This window comes from Lissotriton helveticus, chromosome 6 (assembly GCF_964261635.1).
Source record: "Lissotriton helveticus chromosome 6, aLisHel1.1, whole genome shotgun sequence".
Lineage (NCBI taxonomy): Eukaryota > Metazoa > Chordata > Amphibia > Caudata > Salamandridae > Lissotriton > Lissotriton helveticus.
Genome location: NC_136067.1, coordinates 99173526 through 99190412, shown reverse-complemented (window position 1 = coordinate 99190412; position 16887 = coordinate 99173526). Strand labels below are relative to the sequence as shown.

The 16887-nt window shown below is 46.5% G+C and overlaps 1 protein-coding gene across 1 annotated transcript in view; it reads left to right on the top strand.

Annotated features, from left to right (window-relative positions):
• The window catches only part of LOC144762197 (ATP-binding cassette sub-family C member 10-like), a 193964-nt gene that overhangs the window by 172156 nt on the left and 4921 nt on the right, over positions 1–16887 (top strand). The window contains exons 3-4 of the mRNA XM_078647348.1: positions 13810–13955; positions 16650–16747. Of these exons, the coding sequence (XP_078503474.1) occupies positions 13810–13955; positions 16650–16747 (244 nt within the window). The remainder of the gene's footprint in view (positions 1–13809; positions 13956–16649; positions 16748–16887) is intronic.

Below are 16887 nucleotides of genomic sequence, written 5' to 3'. Positions count from 1 at the left end.
ACTATACTTAGGTTAAGTACACTGGGGTAGGATTATTTTAGAAGCACCAGTTGAATATTTTAGCCTGTGTTATTTATGAATGTATTTTTATATATGTCATAGCTACAGATAATGTTATTGCAGTATTATTTCATAGTACTGCTAATGCTGTACGTATTATACTTTGCATTCTGTCTTACGATTGTAGCAGTTCATATCTCTTGCATGAGAAATAAGACTGTTCAATATACCCTTTTATTGAAACTCCCATCTCTCTATTTCTGTGCAACTCTGTAGAAACGAAGCATGCACGATTGACTGAGTGAACCTGTAATCTATTGTTTCCAATGACTCTGAAGATATTGTTCCGACTCTAAGGGAAACAAAGCTGTCATGTTTATGCGGTTGTCAGAAACTAATCCCTTCTTGTTTATTCAAGCAGTTTCTAGCGACCTCTGAGTTAGCTGGCGCACACAAGTAATTACGTTTAATGTACTCAATAGAGACATAATGACCTCAGTTCTATGTCAAATCTATAGTGTATATTATTCCAATGCGCAGAGCCTATCAGGGATATAGGAACTACACTACAATGACTCTCTGTGTTTAGCCGATGAGAAAGGAGCGGATCCATTCTAGGGCTTTGTCGCAGATGCCATTGTTGTGGAATCTTGCGCACAGGGTGTTATGGGAAACTGTGTCGAAGGCGGCTGAGAGGTCCAGGAGGATGAATGCTGCTGTTATGCCTCAGTCGAGGAGGGTGTGGATGCCGTCTGTAGCAGCGAGGAGAGTGGTCTCAGTGCTGTGGGTGCTTCTGAAGCCCAATTGGGAGAGGTCCAGGATGTGGTTTGTTTTGATAAGCTCATGCAGATGGGTGTTGATGGCATTCTCAATGACTTTGGCTGGGAAGGGGACACAGAGAGTTGGGTATGTAGTTCTTAAAGTCTGTCAGATTGGCAGAGGGTTGATCTCTGCATGTTTCCAGTCTTCAGGGAAGGTGGCGGACTTGATGAAGTAGTTGATGGTGCAGCAGTATTTGGGGGTGATGGAAATTATAGCTCTGTTGAAGATGCAGTGAGGGCATAGATTCAAGGGGGCTCCGGAATGGAAGCTCTTCATGATACTGAGGGTGTCGTCCGAGGTGAGGGTGGCCCAGTTGGGCAGGCAGCTCTGTTAATGGTCTGGAGCCATTTGGTGCAGTGGTTGCGGGTGGAGTGAGTGGGTCTTGGCTTTCGAAGCTGTCATAGGTCTCCTTGATATTACGATGGAAGAAGGTGGCAAGGTTGTCACAGAGGTCTTGAGAGGGGGAGAATGTCCGCTGTTTCTGTGCTAGGTTTGGCAAATTCTTTGACCACTGTATAGAGTTATTTGCTGTTGTGTGTGTTTGTGATATTATTTTCTTTGTTGTTCTGATGAGGTGGTGGTATGCAGTGATGGCAGTTTTGAAGGCTGCGTGGTCTGCCAAGGTTTTGCTCCTCCATCTTTTCTCGAGCTGTCTGCAGGTGCGCCTGAACGTCATAGGGTGGGAGAGAACCAGCTGGCTTTCTTGGAGGGCTTCTTGCCTGAGGGTTACCTGAGGGATGGCAGTGTGTTGGCGCAGTTGAAGATCCAAAGGTGGAGGTTACGTGCCGCGGCGTTGGCATCTGTGGATGTCGGTGGTGGGGTTTTGCTGAAGCAGGTGGTAGCTGATCTTCAGTGATCTTGGTCCAGCATCTGTGAGGATAGCGGTGGTGGTCGGTCCAATGTAGCTCTGAGGTGTGGCTGGCAGAGATGTTGTTGCTTGCGGCGAAGATGGGGATGAGCGTGTGTCCTGCTGAGTGGGTTGGGAAGGTGACGAATTGGTGGAGTCTGATGGTGGCAAAGTTCTCCAGTGGGGATGCAGTGTTTCGGACTTTGCGGTTGTCCAGGTGGAAATTAAGGTCACTGAGGAAGATATAGTCAATTGAGGCAATAGCGTGATGTGTGATGAAGTCGGGTATAGCTTCACTGAAGAGTGGGCGTGGTGGGAGGTCTGTAGACAAGGGTGCTGCGATGATTGTGTTCATGTTGGTCTTGGAGTGGGGTTGGGGGTGGAGGTGTTCCATGTCGGGTGAGTGGTCATCGTAGCTGGTTGTGAGGCGAAGGGTGTTTTTGTGCATGATGGAGATGCCTCCTACTGGTCGGTTGGCGCAGTCCTTGTGGATGATTTTGTAGCTATCGGGGATAGCGGTTGCGATGTCTGGGGCTGTGGTGGGGTTCATCCATGTTTCTGTGAAGAAGGCAATGTCGGGGGAGATGGAGTCGAGCTGGTACCAGATCTTCACAACATGTCTTATGAGGTAGCAGGTGTTGAGTAGGATGCAGCTGAGGGAGTTGGGTCTAGTTCTTGTAGGTTGCGCAGTTGGTGGGTCTGGTGTGCGCAGGCAGGCGGAGGTGCGGTTGCAGTTGGCAGGTGAATGGGTCCTGGGTGTCATTCAGGGATGCAGGTTGCAGGTGGTGAAACGTCCAGTGTTGAAGACATGGAGGGTGCTGGCGTCGTAGCAGGCCTGGAAACCAGGGTCCGTGGTGCAGACTGGCTTGCTTTTGAGCCCCAGGGTCACGGCCACATAGTGGCCTCCATTAAGTAGTGGTGGGAAGAGGGAGAGCTATACAGCTGGGAGGTGTGAGACGGGAACTGGCACTAGAGGGGGGCAGGGCCGCGGGGTACGAGCAGAGGTAAGGGCGGGAAGCACAGAAAGGCACAGATTAAGAGGAGAAATAGAGGGAATAGAAAAAGAGCAAAAATAGTAAAAAGTAGAAGAAGGGCAATAAAACAAAAGGGAAAACAGCAGAAACAGGAGGAAAACAGGAAAGCTGAATGCAGAGAGACTCGCCACTGGACCCCCAGGGATGAGGCACAGGTGTGTGCCTGCGGGTGGAGAAGGGCCTCAAACACACGAGACCTGGAAGCGCAGGGGCGACATCAACCAGGCAGAGCTGTGTGTTAGGGGGAGCTGCACACTGACACAGTCCCACCCGGGCTGCCTTCCATCACTTCTGCATCTGCCACCATGTAAGTGAGCTGGCACAATAGAGCTTTGTCAACTCTGTGGAAAAGCCTCGGAGACTGTGGTTCACCAAATCTGTATATGCGATGCAAACATAAAAGATGAAGGAACCAGTTTGGATCCTGAGGGGTTTACATTGCTGCAGGCCCACAAATATAGCTTGTTTTGACTGACTGACTGAGAGATTTATAAAGCGCTCTTATGCCGAGGCGTCTTGACGCTGGGTGAATATGATGCAGACGACAACCGATATTAAGGCCTTGAGAAGAGCCAGGGCTTTATCATTTTTCTAGAAACTGCCCTATTGGATTCTATCCTAATTGTCACGGGGAGGGAGTTCCATTAGATGGACGCTTGGTAGGAGAAACCCGTTCCTCCCCATCTAACTCTTTTTGTTCTAGGGACACAGACCAATCCTGTATTGGCTGACCTGAGAGAGCGTTGGGGTTGGTATACCGAGAACAAAGTTTGAATGTCCCCAGCCCCTCCTCCGTATATAGCCTTGTGCAATAGGCATAGGGCTTTAAAGTTCACTCTCTGATGGACTGGGAGCCAATGTAACTCCTTAATCACCGCTGATGTTGGGTGATATTTGGGTAGGCCAAGTAGAACCCGAGCAGCTGCATTCTGGAGTGATTGAAGTTTTTTGGTCTGTCCCCTGCCAACTCCTAAGTATAGGGCGTTGCAATAATCGATTCTTGACAGAACCAGTGCTCCGACCACTGTTTTTAGAAGTGACAGAGGAATGAAGGGCAGAATTTTCGGTAATTGTTTTTTTTTAAATTCTTTTTATTGAAAGCTTATATAACAGTGTCGGTCAACACATTCGCACATGGGAGTCGCTTTAACGCACCAGAAATCATACAGAATTCCCAGAGTACCATCAATGTCAGAATTAATACATCAACAATGCGAATTAACAACTAATGCTGCTACCTCAAGCGCTGCACGTCTGGGCTGAGGGGGCTCACAGATGTTACCTCTGTATTCGTTCCAGTTGGACCACACCGCCCCCCATTTTTGAGGGCACCCCCATGCCGCGTATACATTTTTTTCTGGAGCATGCACCAGTCCATGTCCTTTTTCCATTCAGTGATCTTCGGCGGCGTGCCCCCCCCCAAAGTCTCGCAATGTTGCGTTTTGCTACAATTTGTCCAAGCGTAACCCATAGCCTCCCCTTTGCTGGTAGGTCTGTGGGCTCCCAAATGTTCAGTAGGCATCTCTTTGCCTCGAGGCGTAACTCTACCCCCCACACCTCATGCATGCAGCGTACCACTCGCCTTCAGTAGACATGTAACACAGGGCATTCCCACACAATGTGAAAGAAGGAACCAACCATTCCGCACCCTCTCCTGCAAAGACCCTCCTCGCTTCTTCCCATCAGTTTCAACCTAGTGCAGGAAATATATACCCGGTGTAATATTTTAAGTTGGATGAGCCTTAGCCTGGACGATATAGCCACCTCCTTAGGGGAGGCAAGCGCATACCTCCACTCTTCATCATCAATCTCTAGCCCATCCACCTCCCACTTCCCTTTGAGGACCAAAAGTAGGTCAGGTGGGTTGTTGATCAGTTTTTTGTATGTGAGGGAGATTGCGTGTTCCTGCATATGTCCGTCTAAGAGTCTATTCTCCAGGGGGAGGCTTGTGGGGGTGTGGTATCGTGTGGAATGTTCCTTTGAAGAGAGTGCCTGACCTGTAGATATCGAAAATACTCCGTTTGTGCAAGTTCATTTGTGTCTTGTAATGAGGCGAAGGACTTGACCCCGTCAGGCCCCCAGAGATCTTTAACTTGGGAAATACCTATAAGGTCCCAGTTTCGGAACCCCTTGGTTCGACCCAGGTTGCCCAGTTTCTCAGAGACCCATAATGGCGTGGCCATTGTGAGGGTATTGAACCAACCCTTTTTTGTTGGACTATATGCCATAATTGTACCGAGTGCCGCGTCGGCCCGGTGAGTTTCTACCTGTCGGGCCTAGAGTAGAGCGCCGCCTCAAAATTCCCACCGGGGAGGAGCCACCTGTCCATTCCATATCCCGTGTTGTTGCCGTCACAGTACGTGCCTTGGTTAATGGCCGAGAAGTGCGCAGCCCAGTAATACTTACGAATATCTGGGAGTGCTATCCCACCGTCGAACCACCCCAGTGTTAATTTTTTCAAGGCTATCCTGGGTGTTCCAGACCAAAGAAGATCTCTCTGTGCGGCTCCAACCGCTGCAAAATACGACTGGGGTACCAGGTCAGGATAATTTTGCAGGGCATAGAGGAATATCGGCAGCGCCATCATTTTAAAAAAGGCCGCACGGCCAAGAAGAGACAACGGGAGCTTTTGATAAGTAGCGGAGTCACGTTTAAGCCGCAGAAGGGGCGGAAAGAGATTCCTCTCGTACGTGGCGTTCTTGTCTTTGGAAATAAAGACACCCAGGTATTTAAAACCTTCTGTGACCACCGTAATGGGGCAGTCTCTGGGAAGCACCGGGGGGCTGCCGTGGAGGACATAAAGGAGAGATTTGCTCCAATTGATGCGATATCCGGAGTTCCTCCCAAAGTTGTTAAAGATGTCTAGAGCTTCCATGAGGGACCTCCGGGGTCGTGAGAGGTAAAGGAGGATGTCATCCGCATACAGCGAGATCCTGTCCTCCCAGCAGTCCACCCATCGAAGCCCTTTCAGGGACACGTCCTGTCTGATCCAGGCGGCAAGTGGCTCCAAGGACAGGGCAAATAGAAGAGGTGAGAGCGGGCATCCCTGCTGAGTTCCCCTCTCAAAGATAAAGGCCTCAGAGATTTTATTGTTTACGGCCACCTGGGCCAAGGGCTCCGAGTAAAGGAGACGCACCCACAAGATAAAACTCGGGCCAAAGCCCAATTTACGAAGCACTGCTATCATATATGGCCATTCCAGCGTGTCGAACGCCATTGTGGCGGCAAGTGACACCACTACTGCGTCTTCCCGGATCGTGTGGCATCTTCCCATCACTCCATTAAGGCGACGGAGGTTGAGTGCTGTATTCCGGTGGGGCATAAAGCCCGATTGGTCCGGGTGAACCAGAGTGGTCAGAACCGGCTGGAGCCTGTTTGCTAGGACTTTGGCCAATATTTTGGGCTCTGCATTTAGCAAAGAGATGGGCCTGTAGGAGGCACAGGACTCCCTTGGTTTCCCTTCTTTCGGGATGGCCACAATCGTGGCCAGGCGTTGATCATGCGGTAATACCCCCTCAGCCCTGCTTTCATCAAACATTCGCTTGAGGTAGGGGCTGACGCCATCAGGTTTTAGCTTGTAAAGCTCGATCGGGAGACCATTGGGCCCAAGAGCTTTACCGGGGCGGAGATCTCTAAAAGCCCACTCCAGCTCTGCCGTGGTGAGCGGTGCCTCCAGGGTTTCTCGCTCGACCGCGGAGAGAGCCGGCATCCGAATGTCAGCAAGCAAGGCCACTGAGGCTTCCTCTGGGCGATCAGATCCCCTTCTATATACTTCCTGTAAATGCCAAGCAAATTCAACGGCAATCTCACGTGGTTCAGTGGCCGTGGCTCCCGAGGCAGTCTGAAGTTCCGCCACCACTTTGGTTGCCTGTCGTTTTTTGGAGGAGCTTGCCTGCCTTGTCGCCCTGGTCGTATATCCTGCCCTCCCTGTCCCTGGCTAGAGTCTTAGCAGCCTCTGTTGCAAGAGCCTTGTATTACGCGGTTTTGAGGAGCAGCCGGTGACATACCCCGAGTTCACCATCACTCCGCGCCACCTCCTCCAGTGCCCTAAGGTCTGTCTCGATAGTTACCATCTGCGCCTCTCTGTCCTTACCCGTCAAATTTTTAAGGTGAAAAAGCATGATGAGGAACCTTGATTTATTTGTGAGGCAGGTTTAAGGTCCTTGTCAAACACAAATCCCAAGTTCCTAACCTAAGGCACAGGGACTGGACAGGTGCCTACTTCAGGAGGCCACCAGGCTTGGCTCCATACTGAGGGTAGTTGCCCAAACTTTAGGACCTCAGTTTTTTCTGTGTTTATCTTTAAAAAGTTTGAATTCATCCATGTCATTACATCTGTGAGGCAATTACGAAATCTCTCAGTTGTAAGCCCCACATTTTGTGTCACAGAGACCACTAGTTGAGTGTCGTCGGCGTACGACACCAACGTTATACCGTGGTCTTTGATTACCCGAGCCAGAGGACTGACATATAGATTAAACAATGTCGGAGACAAGGCCGAGCCCTGTGGGACTCCACATGGGAGATGGAAGATTCCCGATTGCAGGCCATTCCAGTGGATAAGTTGTTCTCGTGAGGTTAGAAATGAGGTAAGTAGAGTCAGAGCCACATCCTCAATACCCGCATCCCGTAATCGATGCAGCAAAACTGCATGATTTACCATATCAAAGGCTGCGGTCAGATCTAACAGGATGAGTGCAGCTCTGCCTCCCCCATCCATCACTTTGCGGATCTCCTCTGTGGCCATGATTAAAGCTGACTCGGAATGCCGCGAGCGAAAGCCATGCTGTGTGGAGTCAAGAATGTTACTGCTATCCAGGTATTCGGTCAGTTCTAGGTTCATGGCTTTCTCCAGGATTTTTGATGGTAATGGGAGACAGGAGATTGGGCGGTAGTGTTTTGGCTCTGAGGGATCTAAGGAGGCCTTTTTTATGATAGGCCTAATGCATGCCTTTTTCCACAAAGAGGGAAACTCCCCAGAGATGATGATCGAATTTAATAAAGGGTTCAAGTTGGAACGTACTTCTTCTGATACCAGATGTAATATATAAGGGGGACATGGGTCCAGAGGAGAACCTGATTTAGTATTTAACAACAGTTTGGCAACTTTAGCCTTCTCCAGAGTGGAAAAATGAGACAATCTTAGCAGAGATGCCCAGTGATTCAAGGAATCTATACTGTTAGTTTTTGGGATACAAGCAGCAGTGGCTAGCCCATCATATACCGATTGAACTTTATTCTAAAAGAACACGGCCATCTGTTCCACAAAATTTTGGTCCAGCAGAAATGCTCTGTCACCCGGGCATTTCGATAGCGCTGTCACTGTTTTAAACAGCTCCTTGGAGGACTTTTTTGCCTCCAGAATTTTTTCTGTAAAGTAGACCGATTTGGCAAGTTTTATGGCTGCCTTATAGTCTTCTAAGGTGCAATTATAGTCTTTTTTATGATCGGCACTATAATCTGATCTCCAAATACGCTCCCTGCGTCTACAGGTTTTTTTAATTTTCCGTAGCTCAGTCGTATACCAAGGTGAGCTAACACGTTTATTATGGAGTTGTTTAGTGGTGTCCGGGGCTAAGAAATTTACTGCTGAACTAAGCCAGCTTTCAAAGTTTCTGACTGAGGTATTGGGGTCAAGAGTCACCTCCGGGGGATTATTCTCCAGTGCGGTTGCCAGATCACCCTTTTGGATGGATTTCCAAGGGGGAGATTTAAATATGCCTGACCTTTCCCACGACCCCTTATGGTTGGGGAATGCTTTATACAGAAATGTATTGCAGAGTGATCCGACCATGGTAGAGGTTGCACGCTGACTATCTTAAGATGTTCGTTGTTGGTAAAAATACCATCCAACGTATGGCCTGCGACATGTGTCGGCTCTGCTACAAGCTTACTCAAACCATAACATGCAAGATTGTCCAACAAATGAGAAGTATCAGGGTTATTATTAGCCTCCAAGTGGAATTTAAAACCCCCAAAACAGTAAATGTTGGAGTGTCCAAGCAAGACTCCAGAAACGTCAGGAGCGAGCTAGAGAAAGGCAGTCTAGCCCCTGGTGGTCGGCAGATTAGTAGCCCCTGAAAAAGTTCGAGGTCGTTATTTCTAATGTTAAAGGACAGCGCCTCGGCCTGTAGCGAGGATTGTGGCAAAATCCGAACTGAGAAGCAAGATCGATAAATAATAGCTATCCCTCCTCCTTTAGTTTCAGCCCTATCCATATGTGCAACTAAGTAACCTGAAGGAAATGCTACGTTCCAATCGGGTTCTGATGTCTCATTAGCAGAGGTTTCCGTGAGAAACACAAGATCCGGGTTTGCTATTTGGATCAGGCATTCCACCTCATATTTGTGTTTGCTTATGGATCTAACATTTAGTAGAATTCCTCGAATTGACTCGCCATTGAGGCAGGGAATATTACTGTGTTGGTCCAGGGGATGCTGTGAGGCTAGATCCAATACAATATCCTGTCCTTGTGATCCCCTACTAGTACAAGTATTGTTGATCGTATTCCTGGTGGGCCTCTCTCTATTCCCTATCCCTCTGTGCAGACAGCTTTTAGCCGGTTTGTCAAGAATCCCAAACGGCAGGCGTTGCACCCTCTTAGATTATAATTATCTCTTTCTATCAATAGGGTGGGATTAGAACACTCAACGGACACCCAGTTCTGCTGTAGGGTCACAAAATATCTGATCAGACTTGATCAAAAAATCAACCGGCTCACTGAAGCAACAATCCCCATGGCTACTCAAGCTCTCTGATCAAGTTCTGCACACTCCTTGCTTTATACTTGTGCTGCACCATCATTATTTTTACGCCTACTGGCCTTTTAAGTTCGACTGCTGCATTTTCATCCTATAGACAATGTATCACAATAAGCACTTTATCTTTATAATGTCTTGGACTATGTCTCTATTTATTTAAACTGCTTTTTAATATCTTGGATTTTTGTTTATGTCCTCCTCCTGACAAGATTGTTTGTAAATGTTTTTTTGTATGCACTTAGCACAATGGTTTTAATTAATTGTGCACTTTAATAAAATTAACTGAAACTGATAGAAATGTGTACACATTCCCTCGTCTACTTAAGAACACCAACATACTGATCTGTTTGAGTGTCTGTTTACTTGAAGAGGGACACTTTCATATGTGCACATTTGATAGCATATATTAGCATGTTTACATGGGATAGGCTTCCCTTTAATTACCATTGTGCTTAGCAGTGAGGTGATATTGTTCCCAGTGCTTCATTTGTAAAAATATAGGTGCCAGAGCCCTCGATGTCATGAAATGCACCACCAAAGTGGCTCTGCACCGGCTCTTGTCGGAGAAGACTCCGAACATGAAGAATCCCACGCGCAGGAAGTCGAATGCGAGGAAAAGCACATCTCCGTGTCTGAAGCCGACTTCGATGCCGAAGACCTCACATCGGGCCAATGGATCGTGAGTACAGAGACTTCCTTCCCCTACCATCAACTTCATAAAAAGGCTCCGGTACCTCCTCTGCCTTTGGGCCAAGGTCAGCACAGAGAAAAAGTTTGAGCGCCCCGCCTTCGGGCTTAGCGCCGAGACACAAACAACAGCCTTTCGGGTCAGGCTCTAGCTGTCCTCACGCCGGTGCCGACTCGAAACCTTCCGCGTCAAAATCTAAACACATTCTGGTGTCCGTGCCAGCGTTAACTAAGGCTAAATCTTCGGAGCCAAAACTTTCGACTCCGAAACAAACATCTAAAGAAAGCAGTTCAACAAAAAACGTCTCGGACCGACGTTTCACCTTTGGATCCAAACAAAAGGAAATAGTGATTAATCCACAAACTGGACATATTCTTGCCAAACTACCTGAGAAAAGGAAAATGGGCTTACAAGAAGATTACCACATTTCTCTTAAAAGGAAAAATGTGGGTACTAACCCTTCTCGACCTTATATTCCACCTTCTTCACCCATTGATCCAAATTTGCTCATCCCCCCCACACATTCACCTCCACCACCACCATCACCTGACCCACAAGATACAGGGGATGGAGATGCAGATGGCTATGCACCATAAGATACTGACGCATGGGCTCATTATGACACTGATCCTCAACCAGATAATGACCCAGACTTCTATCCATCCAGACCTTCTCCTCCAGATGATAATATTTGATATATTGAAATCCTTAACTGAGCTGCACAGTATCATGAGCTAGAGCAACATAAAGAGACTCATCTCAGAGGGCTACCCAAACATTACCAATGCTAAAAGGTATGCTTAAACATACTGATGACATCTTTAAAGACCCTGTAAGAGCAAGAATCATCACTCCCAGGGTAGAGAAAAAGTACAAATCTGGGCTACTAACCTTGTATATATTAAAGGCCAGTTGCCCTTGGACTCTCTTATAGTTTCTAATGCTCATAATAGAGCTAATTTACAAACCACAGGTGAAGCCCTCCTTATGATAAAGAGTCCAAATTAATTGATGCTTCGGGCAAAAGGGTAGCGTCACAAGCTGCTAATCATTGGCGCATTGCCAATGGTCAAGCACTATTAGCGAGATGAGATATGACAGAGCTCATTATGATGAGCTCTAGAAGCTCATGGAATTTCTTTCTGATTAGCGTAAGTCTAGAGCTAGTGACCTTATTCAAGAGGGTAAACTAATAACTAATACCTCTATCAGATGTGAACTAGATGCAGCAGACGCAGCAGCCCGGGCAGTAAATACTAGCGTACTGCTTCGTAGGCATGCTTGGTTAAGAAATGTCCATTCCAAAGTAAATCCAGCAGTCCGTAGTTATGTTAATTTCTTTGTTTTATTCCAAACAGAATTCAAAATAGGTAATATCACAGCCAGTCTGAACAGAATACAGCCAACATGTGTTTCGTCTTGTGGATAATTTCCACCGACTTCATCTAGGCTAATAAGTCATAATCAAGTTCAGTCCTCAGTAGTAAAACATAGATTTTCACGAGCATCCATATCTCAGTATTTAATTCCTTAATTCCTTATTATCTTTAAATCCAACAGTCGGCAATGTATTCATCTGCAAACAATGGGGCGAGTGCTCCACATTTTATTTCGGCTTCTAAACAAATGGGCCACAACATCTTAGCAGTCACCAGTTTCTCAGCGAAATTAGAAGGTTGCCCACAGTAAACCATCCACGGAGCAGATAGCTATATTCTGAACAAGCATTTAGCTGCCTTCTCATCAATGCATTTGCTCGCCATTTATGATGGTTATTATATTAATAGAAACAAATCCCCAGATGCATCAAAGTTATGTTTTGCGAGTCCTTAATAGCTAATTTTAAGGATTCGCTATTAAAGACTCGCAAAACGGGATGCATGTAGGAATCGCAATATTATTTGCGATTCCTACTGATACCTTATTTGCGATTTGCTAATTGCTAATCGCAAATAAGGAATGGCTTTCCCATTCATTCCTATGGGCCTAAAGGCAAATGTGCCGCAATTTCAAGGGTGCCAGGGTGTCCAAAGGACACCCTGTTGCACCCCTGAAATGGTAATGTTCACTGGTGTTGCGCACACACATGTCCTTGGGACATGTGTGTGTGTAATATACAACTTAGAAAAATGCACTAAAGTGCATATTTCTAAGTTTTTGCTATTTACCACGTAGTTTGAATTCGCGGTAAATAGCGACCCCAATTATTTGCGAATTCTTAAATTACGAGTGCATGAACCCTTGATGCATCTCAAATGCCATTTTTGCGGGCGCAAACGGCCAAATTTTGCGATTCGCACCGTTTGCGCTCGCAAAAATGCTTTATGCATCTACCTGAAAATGTACAACATGCTCATGGGCTGGTCAGCCCAAAATTACTTACATTTTATTTTTCTGGCTTTCCCAGCACAAAGGGATCCTTCTTTTCAGATGGGGCAGATTGAATATCCTGCTTCTTCTTCTGCAGTGGTCTGCAGTGCCTCTACAACCAGCTTCTGCAGATAGTCTTCAAAATTTGTGAACTGATAAGAGTCTACCTTGCTGGAACACAAAGGTCCTGTCAGTGGCCTTCAGTGATGATAAAGTTTTGCCATCCAGGCTCCTAAGACTTGAAACTTATTATTTAATTGCTGTTGTCCATATCCACCTCAAACCTTTCCTGCCACAACTGCCAAATCTCTGCTTGTGGTGGCCAGTGCCAACAAATCTCTGTGTAGTCTGATACACGAGAATTGCTCACTATGAGGCCCAGGATATAGACTTGCTTTCAAGACAGAGAATAGTAAAAGCAGCACAAAAGCAAGGAAGCTAAGGATCACTGTCCAATTTTCATTTTCTGAATGATCAAGAAGGAAGTCACCTATCCGGATGCCGTACTGGGATCTCATGGACCAATAAAAGGTGTAGTATGCACATCTCTAGAACTTGAACATATTTGTTCAGCCTAGCAAGAAATGCCTGTGCACAAGGGGGTGGAAGGTTGACAGTTCCCATCACTCTCTCACTCTCTTCCTCACTTTGGGCCCGATCACAGAATGAACTTAAGACTAAATCCTAAACTTACTACTATTTGGTATTCACAGAATGCACTTACTACTTTCGGGATTCACAGAGTGAACGTACTACTTTCGGGATTCCCAGAATAAACGTACTAGTTTTGGTATTCACAGAATAGATTTAAGACTACTAACTCTAAGTCCGGCCCAGAGGCGGAGCTTCTGGCTTGGGGGCGGAGCGTGCGGCCCAGAGGCGGAACTTGCGGCCTGGAGGCGGAGCTTGCGGCCTGGAGGCGGAGCTTGTGGCCCAGAGGTGGAGATTTCAGCCATGGCTAAAGTTCGGACTTAGAGTTAGTAGTCTTAAATCAATTCTGTGAATACCGAAAGTAGTAAATTTATTCTGTGAATCCCGAAAGTAGTAAGTTCACTCTGTGAATCCCGAAAGTAGTAAGTGCATTCTGTGAATACCAAATAGTAGTAAGTTTAGGATTTAGTCTTAAGTTCATTCTGTGAATCGGGCCCTTTCTCCTCAACCTTTTCTTTCTTTCTCCATCATATTTTATTTTCCAATGGACTCACAATGGATTGACATAGTTTCATATTGTTCCCATCAAATCAAGCTTTGAAATTCAGTGATGTATTGCATTTCTTGTTTACACAGGTCCAAGTTGGCCATCATTCCCCAGGACCCCTTTCTCTTTAGTGGAACAATCCAGGAGAACCTAGACCCAAGGGGCAGTAACCTGGATAGTGAGCTGTACAAAGTCCTGGAGCAGTGTCACCTTAAGGAGTTGGTAATTCTTATGGGTGAGTGTGGTTCAAGTCAATATCCATGCAGAGTTACTTCTAATACACAGTCATTACTATATTGTTTACCCAGTTGCACATCCCTTTCGACTTAATCTTGTTGTGTCCTATTTACTGGCTATTATCTTCATGCCATAATTCTCTGTACAGTGGATCCAACCGCTTTCTGAAAGTATCACAGGCGAGAGGAAATGCACCCTAGGAGCGTTTCAATAGCCATTGCTCAATACTGAATTACAACACAAAAAAGTGATGGGCAGAATGCATAACACTGTCAAACATTCATCCCGAGTCACAGATCTGGACCTAAATCCATCGCTTTTTTGCTCGGCACGCCATTCCAGTTTGGACCCAGCCATATGTAAATCAGTATTGACCTTGCTCCCCATGGTAACAGTCCAGTCTGAACTGCCAGGCCAGGCCCTCCCTGGACCAGAAAGCAAGCATCCCGGGACCGGTTTCATGGTATCACCCCTCATCAGCTAGTTTTAATCCGGTGGCATAGCGAGCACAGGATAATCTATGCATAAACATTCTATTTAGGGCAACATTTGCAACACAAAAAGATGATGGACGGAATGCTGAACATTGTCAAACATTCACCTGCAGTCACATATCTGTGCCTAAATCCATGCTTTTTTTGCTTGGCATACCATTCCAGTTTGGACCCAGCTATTTCCAAATCAGTCTTGACTCAGCCCCCCATGTGAAAAGTGCAGCCTGAACTACCAGGCCAGGTTATCCTTGGCCCAGAAACCGAGCTTCCTGGGACTGGTTGTGGGGAATCGCCCCTCATCATCCATGCTAGCTTGAATCTGGTGGCTTATCGAGAACGGGTCATGTGTCTGGGCATACCCATCCTACTTAAAGCAAAAATTGCAAAACAAAAAGATGATGAACAAAATGTTGAACATTGTCAAACATTCACTCCCAGTCACAGATCTGGGCCTAAATTCATTGTTTATTTGCTTGGCACACCATTTCAGTTTGGAGCCAGCTATATGCAAATCAGTTTTGACCTTACTCCCCATTGGAACAGTCCAGCCCTAACTGCCAAGCCAGGTCCTCTCAGAACTGGGAAAAAGGGTATCACCCCTCATCAGCCAGGCTAGCTTGAATCAGGTAGCTTAGCGAGCATAGGAACATGCCTGAGCATACCCATCCCACTTTGGGCAAAAATTGCAACATAGAAAGATGATGGACAGGATGCTGAACATTGTCAAACATTCACCCCCAATCACAGATCTCGGATTAAATCCATTATTTTTTTGCTCGGCATGCCATTCCAGTTTGGACCAAGCCATACAGAAATCTGTTTTGACCTTGCTCCCCATGGTAACAGTCCAGCCCGAACTGCCAGGCCAGGCCCTCCCTGGACCAGAAAGCAAGCATCCCGGGACCGGTTTCATGGTATCCCCACTCATCATCTAGGCTAGCTTTAAACCAGTTCTGTAGCGAGGCACAGGACAATCTATGCATACCCATTCCACTTGGGGCAAAAATTGCAACAGAAAATATGATGGACGGAATCCTAAACATTGTCAAACATTTACCTGCAGTCACATATCTGGGCCTAAATCCATGTGGTTTTTTTTATGGGCACACCATTCCAGTTGGGACCCAGCCATTCAGTCATGAACATGCTACCAATGGGAACAGTCCAGCCCAAACTGCCAGGCCAGGTTTTCTCTGTACTCGAAAACAAGCATCCTGGGAACAGTTTCACCCTTCATCAGCCAGGCTAGCTTGAATCCAGTGGTGTTCCATGCTTGCGACCCAAGTCTGGGCATATCCATCCCACTTAGGGCAAAACACAAAAAGATGATGGACGAATTGCTGAACATTGTCAAACATTCACCTCCAGTCACACATCTGGGCGTAAATATATAGTTTTGTTGGCTTGGCAAGCATCCAACTAGAATGGTGTGGTGAGCGAGTAAATTTGTTTTTTTTGCATTTGTCACCCTAAGTGGGACAGGCATGCCCAGCTGTGGGTCCTGTGCTCACCATGCCTCCAGTGCCAAACTATTTTGGCTGATGAGAAATGATACCTCAAAACCGGTCCTGGTATGCTTGTTTTGGTCCAGGGAGGACCTGGCCTGACAGTTCGGGCTGCACTGTTCCCATGAGTAGTAAGGTCAAAACTGATTTGCATATAGCTGGCTCCAAACTGAAATGGCGTACGTAGCAAAAAAACAATTAATATAAGCCCAGATCTGTTCCCATGTGCGACAATGTCAAGACTGATTTGCATATGGCTGGGTCCAAACAGGAAATGGTACGGTGAGCATAAAACTATGGGGTTAGGTCCAGATCTCTGTACTGGGGGAGTGTTAGACACTGTTCATCAATTTGTACTTTTGCAATAATGAATACAGCATGACTGAAATAAATGGACGAGAATAGTGGACAAGTTAGGGATCTTCCATGGTTTCTTGAGAAGTGGGTCTGAACACTTCACTCTCCCCAACAGCCATACAGAAAATAAAGCTGAAGCATTAAGAACATGGAGGGTTCTGCCTCAGGGCTCTGAGTGACCTTGTGTAAAACGTATGCTTCCTTATGTCTGATATCTCCTACAAACACTCTGTTGATAGGGACCCCAATGTTGACTGCTAGTAATCCACAATTCTATGTGTTACCTGCCCTAGCTGGTCTGACATTCCCCTTTGCAACTTTTTTGTCTACATGCAGGTGGACTCGGTTCTGAAGTAGGAGAACGAGGGAAGAACTTCTCAGTGGGACAAAGGCAGCTTGTGTGCCTTGCAAGAGCCCTCCTGATGGAAGCCAAGGTATGGTACACCTGATGCACAGTTACGAAAGCAAGTTCAGGAAAAGTGTTTACTCCAGTATTGGAGCTTTCATAGATTCACATGCCTGAATCATTCCCCGTCGTTGAGACGGGAGTCTATGGTATATAAAAAAGCAATGC